The 24,884-nt window shown below is 34.2% G+C and overlaps 1 protein-coding gene across 1 annotated transcript in view; it reads left to right on the top strand.

Annotated features, from left to right (window-relative positions):
* The window catches only part of LOC149798542 (sodium-dependent multivitamin transporter-like), a 60,023-nt gene that overhangs the window by 3,972 nt on the left and 31,167 nt on the right, over positions 1-24,884 (top strand). Inside the window, exons 4-11 of the mRNA XM_089957177.1 lie at positions 85-152; positions 2,119-2,199; positions 2,975-3,048; positions 5,231-5,368; positions 5,728-5,863; positions 13,716-13,804; positions 17,387-17,499; positions 24,482-24,552. Coding sequence (XP_089813303.1) covers positions 85-152; positions 2,119-2,199; positions 2,975-3,048; positions 5,231-5,368; positions 5,728-5,863; positions 13,716-13,804; positions 17,387-17,499; positions 24,482-24,552 — 770 coding nt within the window. The remainder of the gene's footprint in view (positions 1-84; positions 153-2,118; positions 2,200-2,974; positions 3,049-5,230; positions 5,369-5,727; positions 5,864-13,715; positions 13,805-17,386; positions 17,500-24,481; positions 24,553-24,884) is intronic.

The raw sequence follows: 24,884 nt of genomic DNA, 5'->3' as shown, positions 1-24,884 counted from the left end.
AATATTTAATCGCATCTACGAAACAAAGTTGTTGACAAATATAATAGAAATAGGATTTTATTAACCAGATATTTTCTGTTCCAGTGACAGAGATTCCACAATGGGGTTCCATCGTTTCCATAGCAATGATATCTGTTATATATACGGCAATTGTAAGTATAATATTACTTTTCATAATCAATCAATAAATTAATTAATGAATGAATCTATTAACAAAATTACAGAGTAAAACAGAAATACATGTATCTGTGATTCTATAATGCTGTACTTCTTGAGATACTAATGATAAAACCTCAAAAAGCAAACCAATTATATTCACATTTTTAATACACGAAGATTCATGGTTTCAATTGCACATTTACTTATTTTGAGACGTAAATGTGTGCAGGTTGGTAATGAAAACAAATATACTGGATTGTTAATGGAGTACAACAGTATTTATCCCATTTATGTGATGGTGACATAAATATTTTAATACTATTTGTACATGAAAAGATTGCGTAGAACGACGGTCGCACGAGAAGTTTACATCCGTTTATCGAACAAATAAAACGTAATATCTGAATAGAATGCTTTTTAAGTTTCAATATGCCCATGGATTCAAGGTGGCCTGAAACTAATTCGGACAGGAGTATAATGAATCTATATTCCACCTGTTTCAGAGTGGCCTAAATATATATTCCCCTTGCTTCAAGGTCTTCTACAAACTATGATTAGGGCAGATGGATTCGAACCTTTAATCCCCTTGTTTTAGAGTATCCTAAACTCTATATTCCGCTTGTTTCAGGATATCCTAAACTCTATATTCTGCTTGTTTCGGGGTATCCTAAACTCTGTATTACGCTTGTTTCGGGGTATCCTAAACTCTATATTATGCTTGTTTCATCGTATCCTAAACTCTATATTCCGCTTGTTTCAGGGTATCCTAAACTCTATATTATGCTTGTTTCAGGGTATCCTAAACTCTATATTCCGCTTGATTCAGGGTATCCTAAACTCTATATTCCGCTTGTTTCAGGATATCCTAAACTCTATATTCTGCTTGTTTCGGGGTATCCTAAACTCTGTATTACGCTTGTTTCGGGGTATCCTAAACTCTATATTACGCTTGTTTCATCGTATCCTAAGCTCTATATTCTGCTTGTTTTAGAATATCCTAAACTCTATATTCTGTTTGTTTCAGGGTATCCTAAACTCTATATTCTGCTTGTTTTAGGGTATCCTAAACTCTATATTCTCTTTGTTTCAGGGTATCCTAAACTCTGTATTCTGCTTGTTTTAGGGTATCCTAAACTCTATATTCTGCTTGTGTCAGGGTATCCTAAACTCTATATTCTGCTTGTTTTATTGTATCCTAAACTCTATATTCCGCTTGTTTCAGTTTGGCTTTTTTCTTCTCGTTTCAGGGTAGTATGTAGCTAAGATTGGATTAATGTATTTGGATCTTTATTGGTTTCAATATAGTATAAAATCTGTGATTTGGACAACATTATCCTATTATGTATTCGCTTTTCGTAAGGGTACTCTAAAGCTGTCATTTGAACACACGTATTTCAGTCTGCATTTCCTATATTTCAGTGTGGTCTAAAAGCTGTGATTTGAATAGACGTATTTCAGTCTGCATTTCCTATATTTCACTGTGGTCTAAAAGCTTTGATTTGATCAGACGTGTTTCAGTCTGCATTTTCTATATTTCAGTGTGGTCCAAAAGCTATGATTTGAACAGACGTATTTCAGTCTGCATTTCCTATATTTCAGGGTGGCCTGAAAGCTGTGATTTGAACAGAAATATTTCAGTCTGCATTTCCTATATTTCAGTGTGGTCTAAAAGCTGTGATTTGAACAGACGTATTTCAGTCTGCATTTCCTGTATTTCAGTGTGGTCTAAAAGCTGTGATTTGAACAGACGTATTTCAGTCTGCATTTCCTATATTTCAGTGTGGTCTAAAATCTTTGATTTGAACAGACGTGTTTCAGTCTGCATTTCCTATATTTCAGGGATGTCTAAAAGCTATGATTTGAACCGACGTATTTAAATCTGCATTTCCTATATTTTAGTGTTGTCTAAAAGCTGTGATTTGAACAGAAGTATTTCAGTCTGCATTTCCTATATTTCAGGGTGGCCTGAAAGCTGTGATTTGGACAGATGTATTTCAAGCTCTCGTAATGTTTGCCGGATTTTTAGCGGTTTTGATAAAGGTAAAACAAATAATATATTCGTGAGAAAGGTTTAAATAACATTTACAGCAATTCTTGCAAGACATAACAGAAAGCAGCAAAGTTCTCTAAAACGTGACCATAAGGGTGCAAAGCGAAAGTACTACCGTTATCTTTTGAACTTCTTTTAATGTTTAATGTAATCCATCTTTCAAATCGTGTTTTACTACAATAACAATGTCAATCAAGAAACCCAACAGAGTCTGTTTTATAAATATGATAAGATTACGCATCATTACTATTGGACCATGTGATGTATTTCATATTAAATATTGTGCAAGACCCTAAATGTTGAAATCAATCAAGTATTTTGGTATATGTTATCCAAAATTCTCCAACTATTAGGATACATTTGCATCTACAAGTTTTGTTTTCCACTTGTCGAATTTTGCACATTGATTATTAACAACCACTACTTAATTTCTTCATAAGATAACATCGGGTTTTGAAGTAAAGTATACTGAGAAAATTATACATCATGAAACATCTGTTGCTTTTATTAGTTTTGACGTTGAAGAATGTTCGTAAAGTAGTCAATACAACAACAACAATAAAAACCTGCAACGCGTACACACTGCGGAACACACACACACACACACACACACAGGCACACATCTATACATGTGTGTGTGTTATGCAGCTCCAACTATCGACTGCATTATATATATATATATATATATATATATATATATATATATATATATATATATATATATATATATATATATATATATATATATATATTCAATATATTCAGGGTACGATAGTGGTTGGGAGCGTGGGTAGAACATGGGAAGTTGCTGACCAGAAGGGCCGTCTGAACATGTTCAAGTACGTAAATGAACTTATGTATCTGTCGTATACATTACCTAATCACATTCTCTTTAGGGAAGTAACTTTCGCTAGCTCCCGAATCTAGCCATCACTGAATAAAATTCATCTTTTCCGTCTATATATATAGACTAAAGGAATAGTGTACTTGGGAGAAATCGCATCCGTGATACCATTGTAACTACTTCCCTCTCTCCGCTAGGCGGTTACCTGTCTACCGGATGTTCATCAGTTTAATCTTCTGACCAGCATAGGTAAACGACTATCTGTCTACATCCGAAATCCTATAAATTTCTCGAGAAATGATAGCCATAATTAGACAGTGATCTTTATTTTCAGCATTTTTGACATAATGTTCTTTATTTTCGTTTTCAAGTTTTGTATATTTTTCCACCGTTGCGGACGTAATCTCTGACCATTCCATTTTTGGTATCATTGTAGTCTTACCTTAGACAAAATTTCTTTGCAGTAGAGTCTTTGTGCACCTAGCTTTAATTTAGACTGTATTTCTTACGGTTCCTCAGAGTTGATGTTAGACCTAAGATTAACAAGACCGGTCTAAAAGAAGTGTGAGTAGGATTTTACATTCTATTAGAAGGAACAAGACAGTTAAAATCATTTGCTATCTACTTGTCAACGAAACGGAATTGTACGTGCGAGAACTGTACACAATCCAAAACGCAGAATTTCTAAATGGACTGCGCATAGTTGCATTGCGCCCATTATCAATTTAAACATCACCAATATATAAGGTGTCGCTTCAAATAATGGACATTTGTCACTTTACAACTAATTCGTTTTGTCATTGACATTCTACGTGCACAATGTTCAAAAGGTGCACGAAATACAAGGCGTTCAAAGTATCAAAGGAAACACGTGAATCTTGTCTTTTGTGTACGATGTGAACCTCTAGCAATTCTTGCAGAGTGTTCGGCAGCTGATCAGATGGGAATTAAGTTAACTGTCATTCAAAGCTTTGAGAGTCATGAAGCGTAGGAGACCTAAGTCATCCGTCGTTAAAATCCTGAGCCTTTATCTCTCCACAGAGTCTGTTACATGCATAAAAGTGGATTTGTATGTGAGCTACGTTACACAACCACCAACCGGGACATCTCTCATGGGCGCACTTCCATCGTCAGTCGAGACTAACGGATGCCAACATCCCATATATATATATATATATATATATATATATATATATATATATATATATATATATATATATATATATATATATATATGCATTATTTGTTGTTTTTTTTTTCAAATTTGTTTATTTTAACATATGCCATTGCAATGTAACAATATATGGTGGACTTAACTTTATCCAAAGTCATGTTTATTTTCAACTTGACCTGAATTGTTGACTTTTTATTTCTTTTATTGTATTCTATAAAAAAACTATCTAACGTATAGGTAAAATATTCTCTGTGTGTATGGCTTTATTATCAGTATCATTATAATATGAAGTAAATATGTTTATTTGGGTCTGGGTCTCGGTCTCGGTTATTGGGATTCCCCTACAGTTTAAAATGTGTAGCTGATATAATCCAGACTGTATATTATAAATTAAGTAACCGACTGCTAATTATAGCTAACACATTGTTTGAAAACAATAATAACTTTCTAGAATGTTATTTTCTATTAGTTAATGTGCTTGTTTTAGAAAATATTAATTGTGATCTGAGGTCAAGCAGAATAATTGTGACTGGGAAAGAATTATTCATTCGTGCTTAAGAAATAGCAGAATCAATTTGTATTATTGTTGTGTCCCGAATTCGTTTGGGCTGGAAATTATTTCTTCAAATTTTTCAATTCAACCGAATTTTATCTTGAAATACAAACGTGCTCTGATGACATTCTTGAAAAAAGAGATAGTGAATTCAAACCTGAAATTATATTAATGTGTTTCAACAAAAGGCTGTTGGCACATCATCATTATATGGTTCATCACAGACACATGAGCACTACAGAGTTGGACTTAATTTGGATTTCTACTAAAGTTCATTCGCAGCTTTAAATTTTTAGGACCTGCGTCTACAATTCTAGGATTATTTTGGGATTACATCGCAATACTGTACGTTCTTTTGTGTCATTTTCACTTTGTATTCTTGGGAAATAAATTATTTGTTGAATTTTGCAAAGACTAATGGTTTTCACTCTTTTCTATTACTTATATTAGTTTTGATACGGACCCTACGGTACGACATACATTTTGGAACTTGTTCGTGGGCGGTGTCGTTCAGGGACTTGGAATGATTTTCAACCAGGCATCTGTTCAAAGAATAAGTGCAACACCAACAGAAAGGGATGCAAAAAGGTAGGTCACGATGGGATAATCTCTTTTTGTCTGCACTCCACCCATCTGTCTCTGATATTTTATCAAGTCATATCGAGAGAGAGAGAGAGAGAGAGAGAGAGAGAGAGAGATGGGGACTGACACTTCAATGTCTTATTTGATCTCAGAATGATGTGATGGTTATCGTGTCGTTTTTCCTTCTCATACTTCATTTACCTTACAAAGAGAAATATAAATAAGACATAGCAAATGTTATACAGGCCAGAAAATGTATCCTTATTTTTAATAAATTGTGTGACAGAATTCTTTATAATACAAAGAAATATTTTTAAAGAAAAGAATAATATTGTGGATTTATTTGTTCATATATTGATTTCCAGGGTTATGCTATTTACTGCTCCAGCACTCTTCGTAACTCTGACGCTTGCGGGAATCGAGGGGATAATTGCGTATGCTTATTACGATACCATGGGATGTGATCCCTTGGCTTCCAAGCAAATACATAACCCTAATCAGGTATTTTATATATTAATAGTAGCATATAACTCTATACGTTTGCATAGAAAAATAAACAAATAAGGACAAACAAACGACATAGGCTACATTTATGGAATACTGCAATATGACCCGTTTGAAATTCAGTCTCAACATACAGAGAGCAAATAAAGTTTATGTTGCTGAAAGAGGTTGTTAGCAGGTTACTACTATTAACTGATTTATTCGTTCACATTGCCTCATCAATGTGTTATATCCAACTCTTTTTTTTTTTTGCAATTAAAGAAATCCTTTATGTTCGTAGATTTCAGTTATAAAATTAATCACTTTTATATGAAGGAAACGTTATTGATATACCTTAGATAGGTATATAGTATACACGTTGCATTACATACAGATATTCTTGCCAGAAATGTCAGTAAGATAAAATCTTCTGCCCAATAATATTAAGATGGAACCAACTAACTTCAGGACGAGATTTTTTATTCAGGATTACATCTGACATAGTTGATGGCATTGGTTGAAAGTTTTCTTCCCTTATTCTTGTTACGAGTCTAGGATCTTACAAAAAGTAACAGAAAAGAGTGAAGACAACAAGCTTTGTAATATGTAATAAATAATTGATTTCCGTCGAATATCGAGTGAAAAGTGATAAAAAAGAACTTATGATTTTACGAATCAAGTCAAAAAATAATCGAAGAATTAAAAAATAGAAGTCCAAGTAATACAAAGTCCTGAATGAAACGAAGTTCGAGTCCCGGTGAAATCCAATATGGAAGACAATGACGTCATTAATAGTCGGCAAAGTGCTGCAGTGTCAACAGTCTCTTGTAGAATCACAGAAAATATTATTTCTAATTTTGAATTGTGTACAAATTTCGATAAATGTCCTTGTCTAAGAATTAATTTTGAGCACTATTATTTCAAGGGAAAAGAATCAATTGAATTCAAAATAATTTGAAGAAGATAAAATAATTAGCGAAAACTGGACACAACATAAACAATTTGATGTCTTAAGTGTTAAGGCACGACTGACAATTCTTTCTCATTACATCAGTAATTAGTCTAACTAAGACGCAAAACAGTTTCCCCTGTGGGGGAAAACCTACTATAAATGGAAAATTGTTACATGATAAATATCACGTATTTCAGGTATGGCTTTGACATAACTTAATAATTCTTACTCTGAGAAATAATTTTAAAAAAAATAAAAATGTTGTTTACTAAAAATGTCACTGGATCTGAATCAAGGTCAGAAACTAGATACAGTGTTTCTGATATTAGGTGTTTACCAATGAAAATTAAAAAGAGACAGGTAAAACAGAGCTGAACTTAATTCTAAAACAAAATCAAGTCCAATAAGCAATATTACATTACCATAGCATGTGATGTAATAACATAAAAAAAAATAAGACATGAGACAAACAATTAAATTAAATCAAATATCCATAACATATTGTTTTAATATATTTAGTGTATATCACATGTAAAATAATTCCGGCAGTACTCTTTCTCTTAAGAGTGAAGTTATGAAAGTTACATGTATGAACAGAACTTTACATTTCACCTATACATTGACACGAGGTCTAAGGTTACTTGAATCTTTTCATCAGATTTTTCCTCGTAGTATTCTTAAATTTCACAAATATGCATTTTGCTTTGGTTCGTATATTATGCTATTAACTGCTTTAGTTTGTATATTATGTTAATAACTGTTCAACTCTGTGTGCGGGACATTGGATGGACGTATGGTCTAAGGTATTCGCCTATAAAAAGTACTGACATCTCACCTCTATCCACGCGGGTTCGAATTTCCTCCAGGTTAACATGGGTATACTAGAATGAATGTCAGTAGCTTCCTGTAGGTTACAGGTTCTTTCCGGGGTTCTTCCTCCACCAAATATACTGTTCGCTATTTATAGCCTATCATCTCATGAAAAATGGTGTTAAACCCATTAAAGCAATACTGTTTGCCTTAGTAGTGGCAACATATTAGTTTGAGATTTCTGTTACTGCGGAGAGTTCACCATTTCTAACTAAATGACAGTATCCTTTCCGCATACACAAAGGCATTTCTGTGGGAGAAAAAAAATACATTCGGATTGTAGAGCGGCGGTTTGCGAGCCGGGTCCACTCCTTTGTCACATTCGCGTCAGGCCTGCAAATCGTTCTCATCCCCACCCCCACCCCCACCCCCCAAAATAAATCAGCACGGTTTCGAAAATCCAGCCTGCAGGAACCACTAACGCGCAGCGTTTGTGATCGAACTCGAGAAAACTATAAAACAAAATTGCCGGGTAAGCGTCACGACACGAATACATTTGTATCAATGTTACAAATCAGCAAGACTTCTTGTTTTTTGCCTGTAATCCATATTTTTGTTTCTATCTTGTCTTGAAAGCTCCCTGTTTCCGTACTTGTGTGCGGAGTCGTCGGAATTGTTTTTTATTACCGTCAACATTGTCTCGTAAATTTGTCATTTCCGTCAACATCGTCTCGAACTTGGTTGAGTTAATCGTTTAGTCATCGGTGGCCACCTAGTACATTTTTACATTTGTGCTGAGAGCTTTGTGTCGCCATGAAAATGTCCGAACAAATGCATTTTCTTTTTCGTTCAGTCGCAAATACATTATTTTGCCAGAGCTACCTGCGACGCCGGTTACAATCGATAAAGCCGCGATGTTAAATCCAATTGGCATGCAATTGCATGTTGTCGTAATAGCGATTGACAACCCAACCATTTCAAAGGTTGTTGTCACTAAGAGTCTACAAATCGCATATGAAACGACAAATACGCATTTACATTTCGTGAGTACGGAGGTTTTCATTGCAATGTCAATTTACAGCTGCTCTTCTGCTTCGATTATTTCTTACGTCTGTTGCTTTGACATCACAATACTTTACTAATAACATGACAACGAAAAGTAAATGTACGATAGGTTGGTCTTGTTTACCGGCATCGAGGTGGGGTGCAAGACACATACACACTTCTAGCCAATATTTTCCTTTACACTGGCACAACCGCTACGCAATTGTAAAGAAAAATTTCCTGGCGAATTCTTATATTTCCTTTGATTATTTGCACTTTCCAGATTTTCGTGGAATTAAACTGTTTACACGCTTGCTTTGTTTGTTCATCACTTGTCTTTGTCCAAGAACTGTTACACAGATAAGCGTGTCTTTGGTGAAAATTACTCTGGGTTTTTCTTTTGCTAGTTATGGTATCTTCCACATGATAACAGACACATTACGAGACCTTTAAATGCATGAGTGGCAATCGTCGATAACTGTATGTCCTAAAGGAAAATTTCACCATTGTTTAAAGATCTGAATATGGAAAACTGATTACTGTTACCTAGGAACAGGTATTTACCACTGAAAAAGTTAGGCGTTCCAATAATAGACTCCTTGTTGAAACCGGTCGGTGGAATACTACACTGTTTAAGGAAACACGATGTAATCATTGTGATAAAAAAACTGACATCGTGGACAAATGACATTATTTATTCATATTTATCAAACGTCACAAAAAGAGAAGTTTCTAAACCCATTTTATACCAGCAAACCCTCTATTTCAAAATAACAAAGCTTAATGTCACCAATAATAGCAAAAGTCTCCATAATGTTGCCAAATTTGTTACTCAAATAATAAATAAATATCATAAACTTTGTTATTTTTGTGGAATTGGCCATTTTGGATACTCTATAAGGATATATTATTTGTTGTCTCTGTATACTCCAGGAGATTCTGCCATAACAATGGCATATTTACGTAACCAAATGATCTCGTATTTCCTTGGAATGTTGAGGATTCTTGCTCTAATTATAAATGTTGACCAATGATATGATTTATATATCCAAAGGTTAGTGACAGCGTGCTACAGTACTATAGCAGATGTGATATTCTCCTATGCCACCTATGTGTGAACTGAGATTTACTCTGTTCTATTGTTCTTGGATCGAAACAATTGACGGAGAATTTTATTGCGGTGGATTTTCGTGAATATTACTTCATCATTAATGGACGCACAAGAAGCTTGGCTACCGTGGCCTTTAAAGGTGCAACCACACCCTAAGACATTTCCGATTGAGAGCTTTTGTTCCCACTCTCAGGTAGTGTAGAACATTTCCCTTTTTCGAGGGAACTTAAGGAATCAAAAACACCGAACGCCTTTTTCTGGGTTATTCCAGAAGCGATTCCGACGATTAAAAATGCTGCCGCTTTTTGAAACCGTGGCAGCTGCTGCCTCCAACAGCGCTGGATTGGCCGCGAAGAATAGATTTGTTCTGCCATCGTGTTTCATCGCGAAGACCCTGTCAACTGAAAACCCGAGAATTGTCTCGCGACGATGACTTTTGACTGTTTCGAACTGTTGCACCTGTGTTGGTGTAAACATTGTTTTTCGTCACGATTGCGCTGTTTTTGAGTTGACTTCGGCTCAACGTGACAAGTTTACGCTGATGCAATATTTTATATGAAATTTCAACAAGTCTGTCTCCTAAACCTAGGGGGTATAACTCTGGACACAACTATCCTTTAGTAAGGATCGAGCTATTTCTGTTTGGGACTGAGGTCACAGGCAATGGAGACAAATCATTCTGATAGAAAACGCAACGATGAATGAGATGATTCACATATACATTTAGTCGCAAATGCTCTTAGAAAACAATGACAAGAACAATGAAGAAAAAATATGACTATGATAATCTCAAAGAAAGTGAAAAAAGCAGATATGCGGCTATGATATTCTCAACGAAAATGATAACAAAATGTATATGACAATGAAAAAAAAAAAAAGAAAATATGTGGCTCGAATTTGTTCATAATGAAACAAAACAGAAGGACATATTGGAAAACTTGTGTGCACACTCACGTAATGAACTGGATTATTACATATATGTCATTGAAGGGCTATAAAGAGTTTTTCACGTTTTAGTTGTCAAAAGAGAGTCAAAATAGCTGTCCATCTTTGGTGATATCATGGCCACGCTGAGTGACTGACTCGGGTTGAAAGGCCACTTTACCTAAATTGCACTGTGGACTGCTCAGATGGGTTCACTGCTCCGTTGACATTGCTGAAAGAGTGATTTCCCCATAAAAAAAGTGGATGGTGCAAACACGTCTGTTCTCTATACTCTGCTGGTAATGTTTGCAAAGTGGCTGTTTGCTAGTCTGATACTGGTGTCCATAATGAACTTCACACTCAGTAAATGCCGTAGCCTAACATACAGATGAATACGGTTGTCTGATTAAAATATACATATATAATTACAGCAGTTCCTGAGTAACGAATACATAGAAGAATACGGCAGTTTCTGAGCAACGTATAGCTCCTCCAGCTGACGACATATAGACAAATAAGGATAACGGACAACCTTGACGAATCAAACAAGCAATGCTTGTAGGTCTACTGTCCTGGAGTTAATCTTGTCCTCTATATGAAATACATCCGATCTTGGAATTCTAGTCAGGCTTGGTGAACAATTTATTCTTAGCAACACACACCCTATTTCGTTGTCACTGATACATATCTAGAGATCTGGCCTCGACCTCTCGATGCTCCAAAAATGGTTTACTGTAGCACGAACATTAAATTTCATCCCGAAATTCGTTGTTCCACAAAATGGCTGTAGTCTAGTTGACACAGACTTATGTCAGCGTGTGAAGGAAGGCATTCGTCCCTTCGCGATAGACTATACCATCCTCAGTTCAGCAAAGTCTTACATCGAGTGCACACTAGAGGGGTTTTCGCCCAGGGATGTAAATGTTTGAGCTTTATTGTGGTTCACGTGCTTCTCGTGCTATCCATGCTTGGTACACACTCTTGCAGAGATATACCTATACGCAACACTAAGGCAGTGAAAAGAGCAGTATATTCAAAGAAACATGAACAAGGTTCCAACGAAAGTAATAAATCGGGTACAAAGCGATGAAATCATGCTGGAAAATCTGCAGACGTGTGTCGATATTTTGATCCGAACCAATGTTCCACCTTATATTGGGATATGCATGTTCCATTGGATTTGCTTCCCAACTTAGGAAAATTTCTTCAGAGGGTTCTTGGTAATTGGCTAACCGCCGTGAAACTTCAGACACTGCTATCCGGTTAAATAGCATCACAATACTACCTGTCCGCCTTCAACTGAATCATAGTTTGAAATGCCACGAACATGTATCTTGGTTGGCTAATACCTTGCTGGGCACTTATGTGTCGTGCAAATTTCCCAGCGTTGCTTTGTATCGAGCTCGTAATGAGCGTGAGAAACGATAACATTGACTTCGTAAACGACAACAAACGTAATTATATCGTAAACGACGAGGTTATTACAAGCGTCCATAGTGTCAGTTTTAATAATAATAATACTTGACCTGCAGCACGTCTATCAAGCCAAATTGCATCAGGATCGTCAAATATTCGGGCTAAAACGACCGTTTATTTCGTTCCAAAAATAGCTTTGCGGACATTTGTACAAAATACAAATATATGACTTAGAGGCATCGCACACGAAAACAACAATCCGCGATGTTACCCTCATTGATGCGTAAATCCAAGGTTGAAATTTCTATTATTGCAGATAACTACGGTTTATCCGTCTCCATCTGCATCATCTGTATGATTTCGAGGTCGCCTACGTACATAATGCATATGATCTGCATACTCGGCTGAACCATTGGAAAACATCAATGTTAGACTGACGCATAATTGTCGCGGTATCTGATGTCAACGCTGTCCAAACAATGATTCGATTATCTTTCCGTCCATGAGATATCATGCCGCACAAATCGTCGTAGTCGATCTGGAATTGACAAAACCTCATGTGATCCCAGATGTTTCAACTGATCCACAGCGGCGTTTTTTGATGCTATCAACGACTTGTATTGCAACTTATTTATCAACCAGTGCAGAGCGCGAGTTCAAATCCACGAGAATCTTTAGGGCTCCTGTGAACAATCCCGTGAAGTGAAGCTTCCAATGAGCCATATCATTTATATTAAATGTAAAGTCAGTCGCTAATGTATTGTCAGTCTCCCCGCGAAGGTCCAACACATACTGGTCCTGGTCCACAAGGGAAACACGATCGTACGTCAAACAAAGATAGTTATATGGAAGATAAACGAGAATAGGGGGTAATTAACAGCAGATCCCCCGGGGGCTGATTCAGAATACTGAGTGCAGCAGCTATATCTCCGTGTATGGGAGCAAGTCTGCCGCGTCTAAGTATAGCTGGGCAAGTTTTCCGCGTCTACGTGTAGGTGAGTACGGTTTCCGCATCTAAGCTGGCGCATTATATGTGCATTCTGAGGCGTAGAGTGTTATTGTTGGCAATGGTTTTGTGCACTTATGCATTGTTGAACCTTTGCCTAATGCATTATGACGTGTTATTTGGATGAAGACGTTTTAGGTTGACACATTTTCTAGAGATATTAATTATTTTTTTTTTTTTGTGACTGTGTTCTTTGGTCCTTTCTAATTTACAGTGTCGCTGTCGTTCGGTTTGGGATCGGACTGGCTATTGTTTTGTATTGTGTTCTCAATACGATATAACACTGCACACCAAAAAACAAACGAAACCAAGCACTGTTATCTAGCTAAGTCATTTTAAAGGTTTAAATGTAAAACGTTGACTATGACATCTCAGCGCTGGATGTCCATTATACCACATATTATTCAATCTCTCCGTCTGTTTGTCCGCCTGCATGTTTATGTCTATCTCTGCTTTGAAATTTAGAACAATTCAGTTAATACCTCCTTTACAAACTATTTCGAAACGAAAGGACCCATACGGTTTGCCTTGGTGTCAGAAGTATTTTCCTGTGTTCTTTCTGATGAGACCCTACAAGGTAATTGACATATTTTCTGTGTTCTTTCAGATCATACCTTATATGGTAATGGATATCTTTCAAGGCATGCATGGAATGCCGGGATTGTGGTTGGCTTCTCTCTTTAGTGCTTCTCTCAGGTGATTAAAACAAAATACAAAGATGACACTTTTGATCTTTTGCTGACAGCAAGGTATTGGGCAAAGTACCTACTATTACAAAGCAAGCTGTTAATTAATAAACTACTATTGCACTGCATGCTAATAAGTAATGTACTACTATTACAAAACAAAGTATGAATTAATGTATTAATATTGCAAAGCAAAGTATGAATTAATGAACTACTATTGCAAAGTAAAGTGTGAATTCAGGTATTATTATTGCAAAGCAAAGTATGAATTAATGTACTACTATGGCAAAGAAAGTATGAATTAGTGTGTACTACTATTACAAAGCAAAGTAAGAATTAGTGTACTACTATTGCAAAGTAAAATATGAATTAATGTACGACTATTGCAAAGTAAAGTATGAATTCATGTACTATTATTGCAAAGCAAAGTATGAATTAATGTACTACTATGTCAGAGCAAAGTATGAATTAATTTACTACTATTGCAAAGAAAGGAATGAATCAATGTATTTCTATGCTAAGCAAAGTATAAATTAATGTGCTACTATTGAAAAGCAAAATATGAACTAATGTGTTACTATTGCAAAGCAAAGTATGAATGAATGTGCTAGTATTGCAAAGCAAAGTATGAACTAATGTACTACTATTGGAAAGAAATTATGAATTAATGTACTACTATTCCAAAGCAAAGTGTGAATTAATGTATTAATATTGCAAAGCAAAGTATGAATTAATGTACTACTATTGTAAAGCAAAGTATGAAGTAGTGTACTACTATTGCAAACCAAAATAATAATTAGTGTACTAGAAATGCAAAACAATATATGAATTAGAGTACTACAATTGCAAAGCAAAATATGAATTAATGTACGACTATTAAAACAAAATATGAATCAATGTGCTATTATTGCAAAGCAAAGTATGAATTAATGTACTACTATGGCAGAGCAAAGTATGAATTAATGTGCTACAATTGCAAAGCAAAGTTTGAATTAATGTACTACTATTGCAAAGAAAGGTATGAATCAATGTACTTCTATTGCAAAGCAAAATATGAATTAATGTATGACTATTGCAAAGCAAAGCATGAATTAGTGTACTAGTATTGCAAAGCAAAATATGAATTAATGTACGTTTATTGGAAAGCAAAGTATGAATTAATGTATCATTATTGCAAAGCAAAGTATGAATTAATGTACTACTATGGCAGAGCAAAGTATGAATTAATGTACCAATATTGCAAAGTAAAATTTGAAATAATGAACTACTATTGCAAAGAAAGGTATGAATCAATGTACTTCCTTGCTAAATAGAGTATAAATGAATGTGCTATTATTGCAAAGCAAAATATTAACTAATGTGCTACTATTGCAAAGCAAAGTATGAATGAATGTGCTACTATTGCAAAGCAAAGTATACTAATGTACTACTATTGCAAAGAAAGTATGAATTAATGTACTACTATTACAAAGCAAAGTGCGAATTAATGTACTATCATTGCAAAGCAAAGTATGAAATGATGTACTACTATTGGAAAGCAAAGTATGATTTAATGTACTACTAATGTAAAGCAAAGTACGAATTAATATACTATTATTGCAAATCAAAGTAGGAAATAATGTATTACTATTGAAAAGCAAATTATGAATTGATGTACTATTATTGCAAAGTAAAGTATGAATTAATGTAGTTCTATTGCAAAGCAAAGTATGAACCAATGTACTACTATTGCAAAGCAAAGTACGAATTAATGTGCTTGTATTGCAAAGCAAATTATGAATTGATGTACTATTATTGCAAAACAAAGTATGAATTAATGTACTACTATTGCTAAGCAAAGTATGATTTAATGTACTACTATTGCAAAGCAAAGCATGAAATAGTGTACTAATATTGCAAAGCAAGATAGTAGGTAATGTAATAATATTGTACTGCATGCTAATAAGTGATGTACTACTATTGCAAAGCAAAACATTAATTAAGATATTACTGTTGCAAAGCAAAGTATGAATTAATGTGCTATTATTGCAAAGCAAAGAATGAATTAATGTACTACTATTGGAAAGCAAAGTATGAGTTAATGTACTACTATTGTAAAGCAAAGCACGAATTAATGTACTATTATTGCATAGCAAAATATGAAATAATGTGTTACTATTTCAAAGCAATGAATGAATGAATGTACTACTATTGCAAAGCAAAGTATGAATTAATGTATTACTATTGCAAAGTAAAGTATGAACCAATGTACTACTATTACAAGGCAAAGTACGAATTAATGAGCAACTATTGCAAAGCAAGGTAGTAAGTAATTTACTACTATTGCACTGCATGTAATTTAATACTATTGCATTGCATGTAAGAAAATATGAATTAATGTACTACAATTGCAAAACCAAGAATGAATTAATGTACTATTATTGCAAAGAAAAGTATGAATTAATGTACTACTATTGCAAAGGAAAGTATGAATTTATGTGTTACTATTGCAAAGCAAAGTATGAATTAATGTACTACTATTGAACAGCAAAGTTTGAGTTAATGTACTACTATTGTAAAGCAAAGTACGAATTATTGTACTATTATTGCAAAGCAAAGTATGAAATAATGTATTACTATTGTAAAGCAAAGAATGAATCAGTGTACTTCTATTGCAAAGCAAAGTATGAATTAATGTAGTACTATTGCAAAGCAAAGTATGAACCAATGTACTACTATTGGAAGGCAAGGTATGAATTAATGAGCTACTATTGCAAAGCAAGGTAGTAATTTAATACTATTGCACTGCATGCTAACAAGTTATGTACTATTATTGCAAAGCATGAATTAATGTACTACTATTGCAAAGCAAAGTAAGAAATAATGTATTATTATTGCAAAGCAAAGTATGAATTAATGAATTACTATTGCAATGGAAAGTATGATTTAATGTATTACTATTGCAAAGCAAAGTATGAATTAATGTACTTATTCGCAAAGCAAAGTATGCATTAATGAGCTACTATTGCAAAGCACGTTAATAAGTAATGCAATACTATTGCATTGCATGCTAACAAGTAATGTAAAACTATTGCAATGCAAGGTATGAATTAATAAATAACTATTGCAAAGCAAGGTATTAAGTAATCTGATATTATTGCAAATCAAGGTATTAAGTAATGTTCTACTATTGCAAAGCAAGGTATTAGATAAAGTAACTACTATCGCAAAGCAAGGTGTTAGTTAATGTACTACTATTGCAAAGCATGGTGTTAGTTAATTTACTACTACTGCAAGCAAGGTATTAGGTAATGTTAAATGCTTTGATAAGATTGATACGTGTCAGACCAACTAGATACAATTCAGACATTTTGCAATGCCTAGATAAGATTCATGCGTGTCAGACCAAACTGAACTTTTCACATCCGAGAACAAATGGCTACAATTCCCACGTCTTTTCACAACTGGCTACAATTCCCACGTCTTAGGCCAGCAGGATACACGTTATGCGTTTCAAAATCACGTTATCTAACAAGTAATCTGAGAAATAAATTTATATTCCTTAATTCGCAAAGTATCACCAAGACGACAAAACTATAATATCTTCTTTTAGCACCCTGTCCTCTGGTTTTAGCAGCTTGTCGGCCTTGTTTTTGGAGGATCTGATTAAACCACATGTGAAACCCATGTCAGAGAAGAAGGCAACCGTCATCGCCAAGTTTTCTGGTCTGTAATAATTCCTTGCAGTTACAAATTATAATTTATCAATGATTATATTCGATCTGTTTAGTTGATGCATGGACATATATGTATCTAGTAGATATAAGGAACAATTATAGCAGTGTAGTGGAAACAATGCATATTCTAGAATGTCGAAACCATTGCATAGAAAATAAAGACAATGGAAATTATTGTCATTTCTACACAGTAAATATCGAGCCAGCAAGTTTCGGCATACACGTTTGCAAACGTGAGAACCAAACAATCAGTATCACATACATACATACATACATACGAGAACCAAACAATCAGTATCACATACATACATACATACGTACATACGCACGCACGCTAGCACGCGCGCGCGTGCGTGCGTGCGTACATACATACATACGTACATACGTGCATACATACATACATACATACGTACGTACGTACGCACATACATACATACATACATACATTCTTTCAAGACATATCTTTTTATCAAAAGTTTGTTTTTCGATCCTTAATGCTAATTCAACTCGAGTACCAAAACATCTCATTACGGAGAAACAATTTTTATGCAGATTTAAATATATAATGTCAGACATAGACAGTTGCCTAATGATATGTATCAGTCTGTATTGTCTTGCTGTAAGATTGAAACACTTGTTTATTATTTAATGTGAGACTTAAGGAATCATACATTGGAATGTTCCAAGGCTTGAATACAGAGTAAGTAAAAATAATTTTTGAATATACTGACTCTCGGTACAGTAGCAATCTATTGTCAAACACTTTCCAATTACTGTTTCTAAATTACTGTGGTATAAAGAATTATCAACTTAATTACGTCATCAACTGTGGCATAAAGAATTATCAAATTAATTTCGTCATTAAGTTTTTGCTTAATTCCAGAGAAAATATTTATTTTTATGAATTACAAATTATCTGTATTACTACGCCTAATTTGTATCCCTTACTTAGGTCATCAATACCATATAAAAGTAATCAACATCCGGTTGACGTCTGTGCACAATGTTTCAAGAGAAACTGTCCGTGGTACCCTGCGTTATTGTAAGCTATCACTGTCGTTCATTTGTGGCAGATGGCGTTTACTTCTTCGTTGTGGTCGGTTGGGTCCAGGATCCAACCGAAATCTGGTAGTGTGTTGCATTAACAAAACATATTTTCTTCTACACACTCGCTGCACTTATAACATTGTCATAACAGTGGTTACTGAGTGTACTCGCTACAAGCTCGATGTGCCATGCAATGTTAGGTATGTGAGTGTAAATTTCTTGCGAATACCCAAAGTAAAAAATATTCAAGTCCACTACAAAGTCCCTTTCGCTTTATTTTTGTGCTTGTCTACCACATCTCGTTCATCGATGTTCTGCTAATATAACAGCTATGATATAAGTCGGCGATGTGATGACATTAAATTTCTGTACAAGACAAATATTTAAAGCTTTCAAACTGGAAGGAAGATCCTATCCACATCTCTGACAGACTTTTTAGTAATTCACATTAAGATATGCCTGTTTGAACTAGTTCTTTCGTCGTTAGTCGTATCAGGCGTGAAACACTGAATCATTTCTTTTTCCTCAAATTAATCCATGATATTGGAAGTCATTAATTCAAAAAGGTCTACTAATTTTCTACCTATACGAGAGATTTTAAACTGTCACGTGTAACAGAAAATCGCAAGCGATGTTAATCTTCGACTTGACACAGTCATTTCGGTGGTCCAACACAGATTTAAAAAATTAGAAATTTCTCTTCGAGGATCTCTGAATTAAAATCCTTAAATCCGACGGTGTATATCCATGCCGTCGTTCTAAATATCCTCTGGCATAGACTTGTTTTTTTTTTTGCTCAATATTGAATCAATGCTCGCTTGCTAAATTGCAAAATCAGTCTTGAAGTATCTTTGCTCTCTAGGTTGGATCGATTATTTCAACGTCAAAATCGTTTGGTACGCTTGTACCATTACTGCTCTCCAGCTGTCTAGTGTCATAAAACGTTGTCGTCGTTGCCATTGCTTCCCTTCTGTTGTTTTTAATAGCATTGTGGTCCTTTCATGATGACATTTAACCATATATTTTTGGTTGTACGAGAGAGACAAACAGACGGGGGCGGGGGGGCGGTCGATTCCATGCTACTTGCCATCCAAGAAGACATATGCAAAGATTCAAAGACCGTCCGGAGACAAGAGCGACGATTTATGTGAAGTAACTCCTGAAAAGGGTCATTGGCTAGTAGAATGTCTACACCGACAATGGAAAGCACGCACTCATACCAGGGTGCTTGAAACGTGGTCCCAAATGAATGTATTTTGTGTCACAGGCAGTGACAGTGGACCCCAGAGTCAAAATGCACAAGGAAAGTTAAAGAAGAGAAAAGGAGAGCTACGGAAGAAAGAAGAAACTTTACAAAGAGAAACTATTCTTTGTTACTTCTTATAAGAATTTCAAAGGCAAATTCTAAAAATACGTCGTCAGATGCGGGAGAAAATGGAAATACAAATAAATTAACTTGTGGATCGGTGTGGTTCGCATTCATAGTCAATCCTACTCATAAGAATATATGAAATCCAAAAGATAATCAACCTGTATTGATTTGTTTTATGTTCTCCTCCTACCATCTCAAAACCTCATGTCCATGTGTGGATATATTTTTTTAAAATTACGCGCACAAACATGCTTTGCTTTCTTTTCCTTTTGTTCTGTTAACCTTTGACTAATATTCATTTTTCTTGAATAATACGGTGATCCGGAATGTCATTTGCAAAATATTCAAACAAAAATAATAAATGATGGATTTTCCTTCAAAAATTTTATTTACTTAACTGAGCAGTCATTGTTGTCGTGGTCAATGTTGCTGTTGCTTTTGTTGTCGTGGATGCTAATCATTTTTCTTGTTATATTTGGGGGGTTGGGGTTGGAGTGAATGAATGGGTATCTCCTCTTCGGCTTTGCGATAAATCTTTTTTACATGCTCTAATCTCTGTAAATCTGGTCAGGATTAGATATAATAGAAAGTTTCTCCTTCCTTATTATTTTGACCAGTTGCAGTAATCGTTTACATTTCTCGTTAACTCTTCTCCTCTTGCGAGTTGCTTCTTCTTCCCTCTGTCATTGTATTCGTTTATGTAACTCTCCCGAGTATTTCTTTTCTTTGAAAATATGGTATTTAACAACGATGTTTTAAGTGATGTCTGTAATTGCTGAGAAACAACTGGCAGAAAATCAAATAAAATACACCTGTATAATTGACGATGCCATCGGTTAAGTATTGGCAGAGGTGATACCGCCGTTAGTCGCATACCAATACTATCATTATTCGCATTTCGATACTGTAATTATTATTCGCATGGCGATACTGTCATTATTCGTATGGTTATACTGTCATTATTTTCATGGTTATACTGTCATTATTTTCATGGCGATACTTTCATTATTCGCATGGCGATACTGTCATGATCGGTATTGTTATTCTGTAATTATTTGTATGGTTATTTTGTCATTATTTGTATAGTTATTCTGTCATTTATGATATGGTTATTCTGTCATTATTCGTATGGATATTTTGTCATTATTTGTATGGTTATTCTGTCATTATTCGTGTGGTTATTCATTATTTGTATGGTTATAATTTCAAAATTTGTTTGGTTATTCTGTCGTTATTTTTTTGCTTATTCTGTCATTTATGATAAGGGTATTCTGTCATTATTCGTAAGGTTATTCTGTCATTATTCGTATGGTTATTCTGTCATTATTCGTGTGGTTATTCATTATTTGTATGGTTATTCGGTCATCAGTTTTATGTTTATTGTGTCATAATTTGTATTGTTATGATGTTGTAATTGGTATGGTTATTCTATCATTATTAGCATGGCGATACTGCCATTATTTTTATTGTTTTTCAGTCATTATTCGTATGGTTATTCTGTCATTATTGGTTTGGTTATTCTGTCATTATTCGTATGGTTATTCTGTCATTATTGGTTTGGTTATTCTGTCATTATTCGTATGGTTATTCTGTCATTATTGGTTTGGTTATTCTGTCATTATTCGTATGGTTATTCTGTCATTATTCCTATGGTTATTATGTCCTTATTTGTGTGGTTATTCCCTCATTATACGTATGGTTATTTTTTCATTAATAGCATGTTGATACTGTCATTATTCGTATGTTTATTCTTTCATTATTCGTTTGGTTATTCTGTCATTATTAGCAGGGCTATACTGTCATTATTCGTATGGTATTTTTTCATTATTCGTACGTTTAATCTGTCATTATTCGTATGTTTATTCTGCCATTATTGGTAAAAAAAAATTCTGTCATTATTCGTATGGGTAGTATTGTATTATTCATATGGTTAGTCTTTCATTATTAGCTGGTTGATACTGACATTAGTCATACGTTTACTATGCCATTATTCGTATATTTATTCTGTCATTATTAGCACGGCGATACTGTCATTATTCGCATGGTTATTCTGTCATTATTCATATGTTTGTTCTGTCATTATTAGCATAGCGATACTGTCATTATTCGTATGGTTATTCTCTCATTTTTAGCATTGCGATGCTGTCGTTATTCGTATGGTTATTCTGTCATTATTCGTATGTTTATTCTGTCATTATTCTTATGTTTATTCTGTCATTATTGGTATGGTTATTTTGTCATTATTAGCATAGCGATACTGTCATTATTTGTTTTGTTATTCTGTCATTCTTTGTTTTGTTATTATTTCATTATTCTTATGGTTATTCTGTTATTAGTCGTATTTTATACTGTCATTACTTGCATGGCGATGCTGTCGTTATTTGTATCGTTATTCTGTCATCAGTCGTATTTGTTATTCTATCATTATTCGTATGTTTATTCGGTCATTATTAGCATGGCGATGCTGTCATTATTCGTATGTTTATTCTGTAATCGTATGGTTATCCTGTCATTATTTGTATTGTTATTCTGTCATTATTCGTTTTGTTATTCTGTCATTATTCGTAAGTTTATTCTGTCATTATTGGTATGATTATTCTGTCATTATTCGTATGGTTATTCTGTCATTATTCGTATGGTTATTCTGTCATTTTTAGCGTGGCGATACTGTCATTATTGGTATGTTTATTTGTATATTTATACTGTCATTATTCGTATGGTTATTCGGTTATTATTCATATGGTTATTCTGTCAATATTAGCATGGTGATACTATCATTTTTGCTTGTTATTCTGTCATTATTCGTATGGTTAGCCTGTCATTATTCATATGTTTTTTCTGTCATTATTAGCATGCTTATTCTGTCATTATTTGCATTGTTATTCTGCCATTATTCGTATGTTTGTACTGTCATTATTTGTAATGTTATTCTGTCATTATTCGTATGGTTTTTCTGTCAATACTAGCATGGCGATGCTGTCGTTATTTGTATGGCTATTCTGTCATCATTCGTATTTGTTATTCTGTCATTATTCGTATGTTTATTCGGTCATTATTAGCATGGCGATGCTGCCATTATTTGTATGTTTATTTTGTCATAATTTGTATTGTTATTCTGTCATTATTCGTATTGTTATTCTATCATTATTCGTAAGTTTATTCTGTCATTATTAGTGTGATTATTTTGTCATTGTTCGTATGGTTTATTCAATCATTATTCGTATGGTTCTTACGTCATTATTCGTACGGTTATTCTGTCATTTTTAGCATGGCGATTCTTTCAATAATAGCATGTTGTAATACTGTACTGTACAATACTTAACTTTAATGTACTCTCTCTAGTTGTGGTACTGTACTGTACAGTACTTAAATGTAGTGTACTCTGTCTTGTTGTGGTACTATACTGTACTAAACGTAACTTTAGTATGCTCTGTTTTAATGTGGTACTGCACTGTATTAAACTTAACTGTGATGCAATATTTCTTGTTGTGGTACTATACTGTGCAAAACTTGACTGTAGTGTACTCGTTCTTGTTATGGTTCGAACTCCGGCCGAGTCATGCAAAAAAAAAAAGACTTCTAAAAATGGTACTAGCAGCTGCCTCGCTTGGCTTTCAGTTTTATGAGGTTAATGTTAGGACTGGTCGGCCTGGTGTCACTATAATGTGACTCGGTGGGACATCACGCTAGATGTCTGGGACATGATGCCCCAGTGGTAGACATCACTGTAAACTATTACACTGTAAACATCGTAGCGATATGACTAAAGAAATGTTGACTCTATGCTAAAAATCCAAACACACACACACACACACACACACACACACATATATATATATATATATATATATATATATATATATATATATATATATATATATATATATATATATATATATATATATATATATATAAAGAAGACATTACATATTAGAATAGCTACTATAGAAGTATTAGATAGTGGAACGGGTGAGTACTTTGAGGAAGAAGAGACTGGAAAATGCAAACAAAAGCTATTTGCTCGAGATGAGTGACTCTTAACCTTGCAAATGTCCGACTCAAGAATTAAATTCACAATAAGGGATAGTGTGTTTCCTCATCTTTGTTAGGTGATGAATCTCTATAGATTTTATACATCATCCTGGACTTCTAATTTCATCACCTCAAATTGATGCTCTTTATAATTGCAACAAATTAACACTATAATCTGGTAATTATGTTATGTTATATATGGTCACTTTTCCATGTTGAGTAATGCATATGTTACAAAATGTATGACAAATTGTACATTAATATTAAAATGAGTAATGCGTACGAGATTTCTTTACAGGGTGAAAAGGATGCCACCAATGTGAGGTATAATTTAGAATGTTCACGTACACGAGTCTCACATTTAATGCAGTCTTCAAGAAAAGGTAACTCTATCTGAAATAATACAAAGAACAATTAGTCATGTGTTACTTAAATTTGCATATGACATTATAAGTTTAAATGAAATGCCTGGAATTCACAACTGGAACATATGTTATGTCATTTATTTGTTTCCTTGCAGTCTTTTTATTCGGTGGAATCTCCGTTCTGATTGCTTTTCTCATCGCTATGATTGGTGGAACTCTTATCCAGGTATTATCTTCATTGGCATATCAAATCAAATATTCATAGTTTTGTCCTCTTGATATTCAGATGCAAAAGATGTGTCCGATATTACACGTGTAAGTGATATGTCCCACCTTACAAAGGCAAAAGATTTGTCTCATGTTACACGTGTAAATGATATGTCCTGCATTACAAAAGCAAATAATGTGTCCGATGTTATATATGTAAATGATATGTCATACATAACAAAGGCAAAAGAGTTGTCTCATGTTACACGTGTAAATGATATGTCCTGCATTACAAAGGCAAATAATGTGTCCGATGTTATATATGTAAATGATATGTCCTACATTACAAAG

This window comes from Sinohyriopsis cumingii, chromosome 5 (assembly GCF_028554795.1).
Source record: "Sinohyriopsis cumingii isolate HCF-2022 chromosome 5, ASM2855479v2, whole genome shotgun sequence".
NCBI classification, from domain to species: Eukaryota; Metazoa; Mollusca; class Bivalvia; order Unionida; family Unionidae; genus Sinohyriopsis; species Sinohyriopsis cumingii.
Note: the sequence above shows the minus strand (reverse complement) of the source record. Positions and strands in the feature narration are given on the sequence as shown.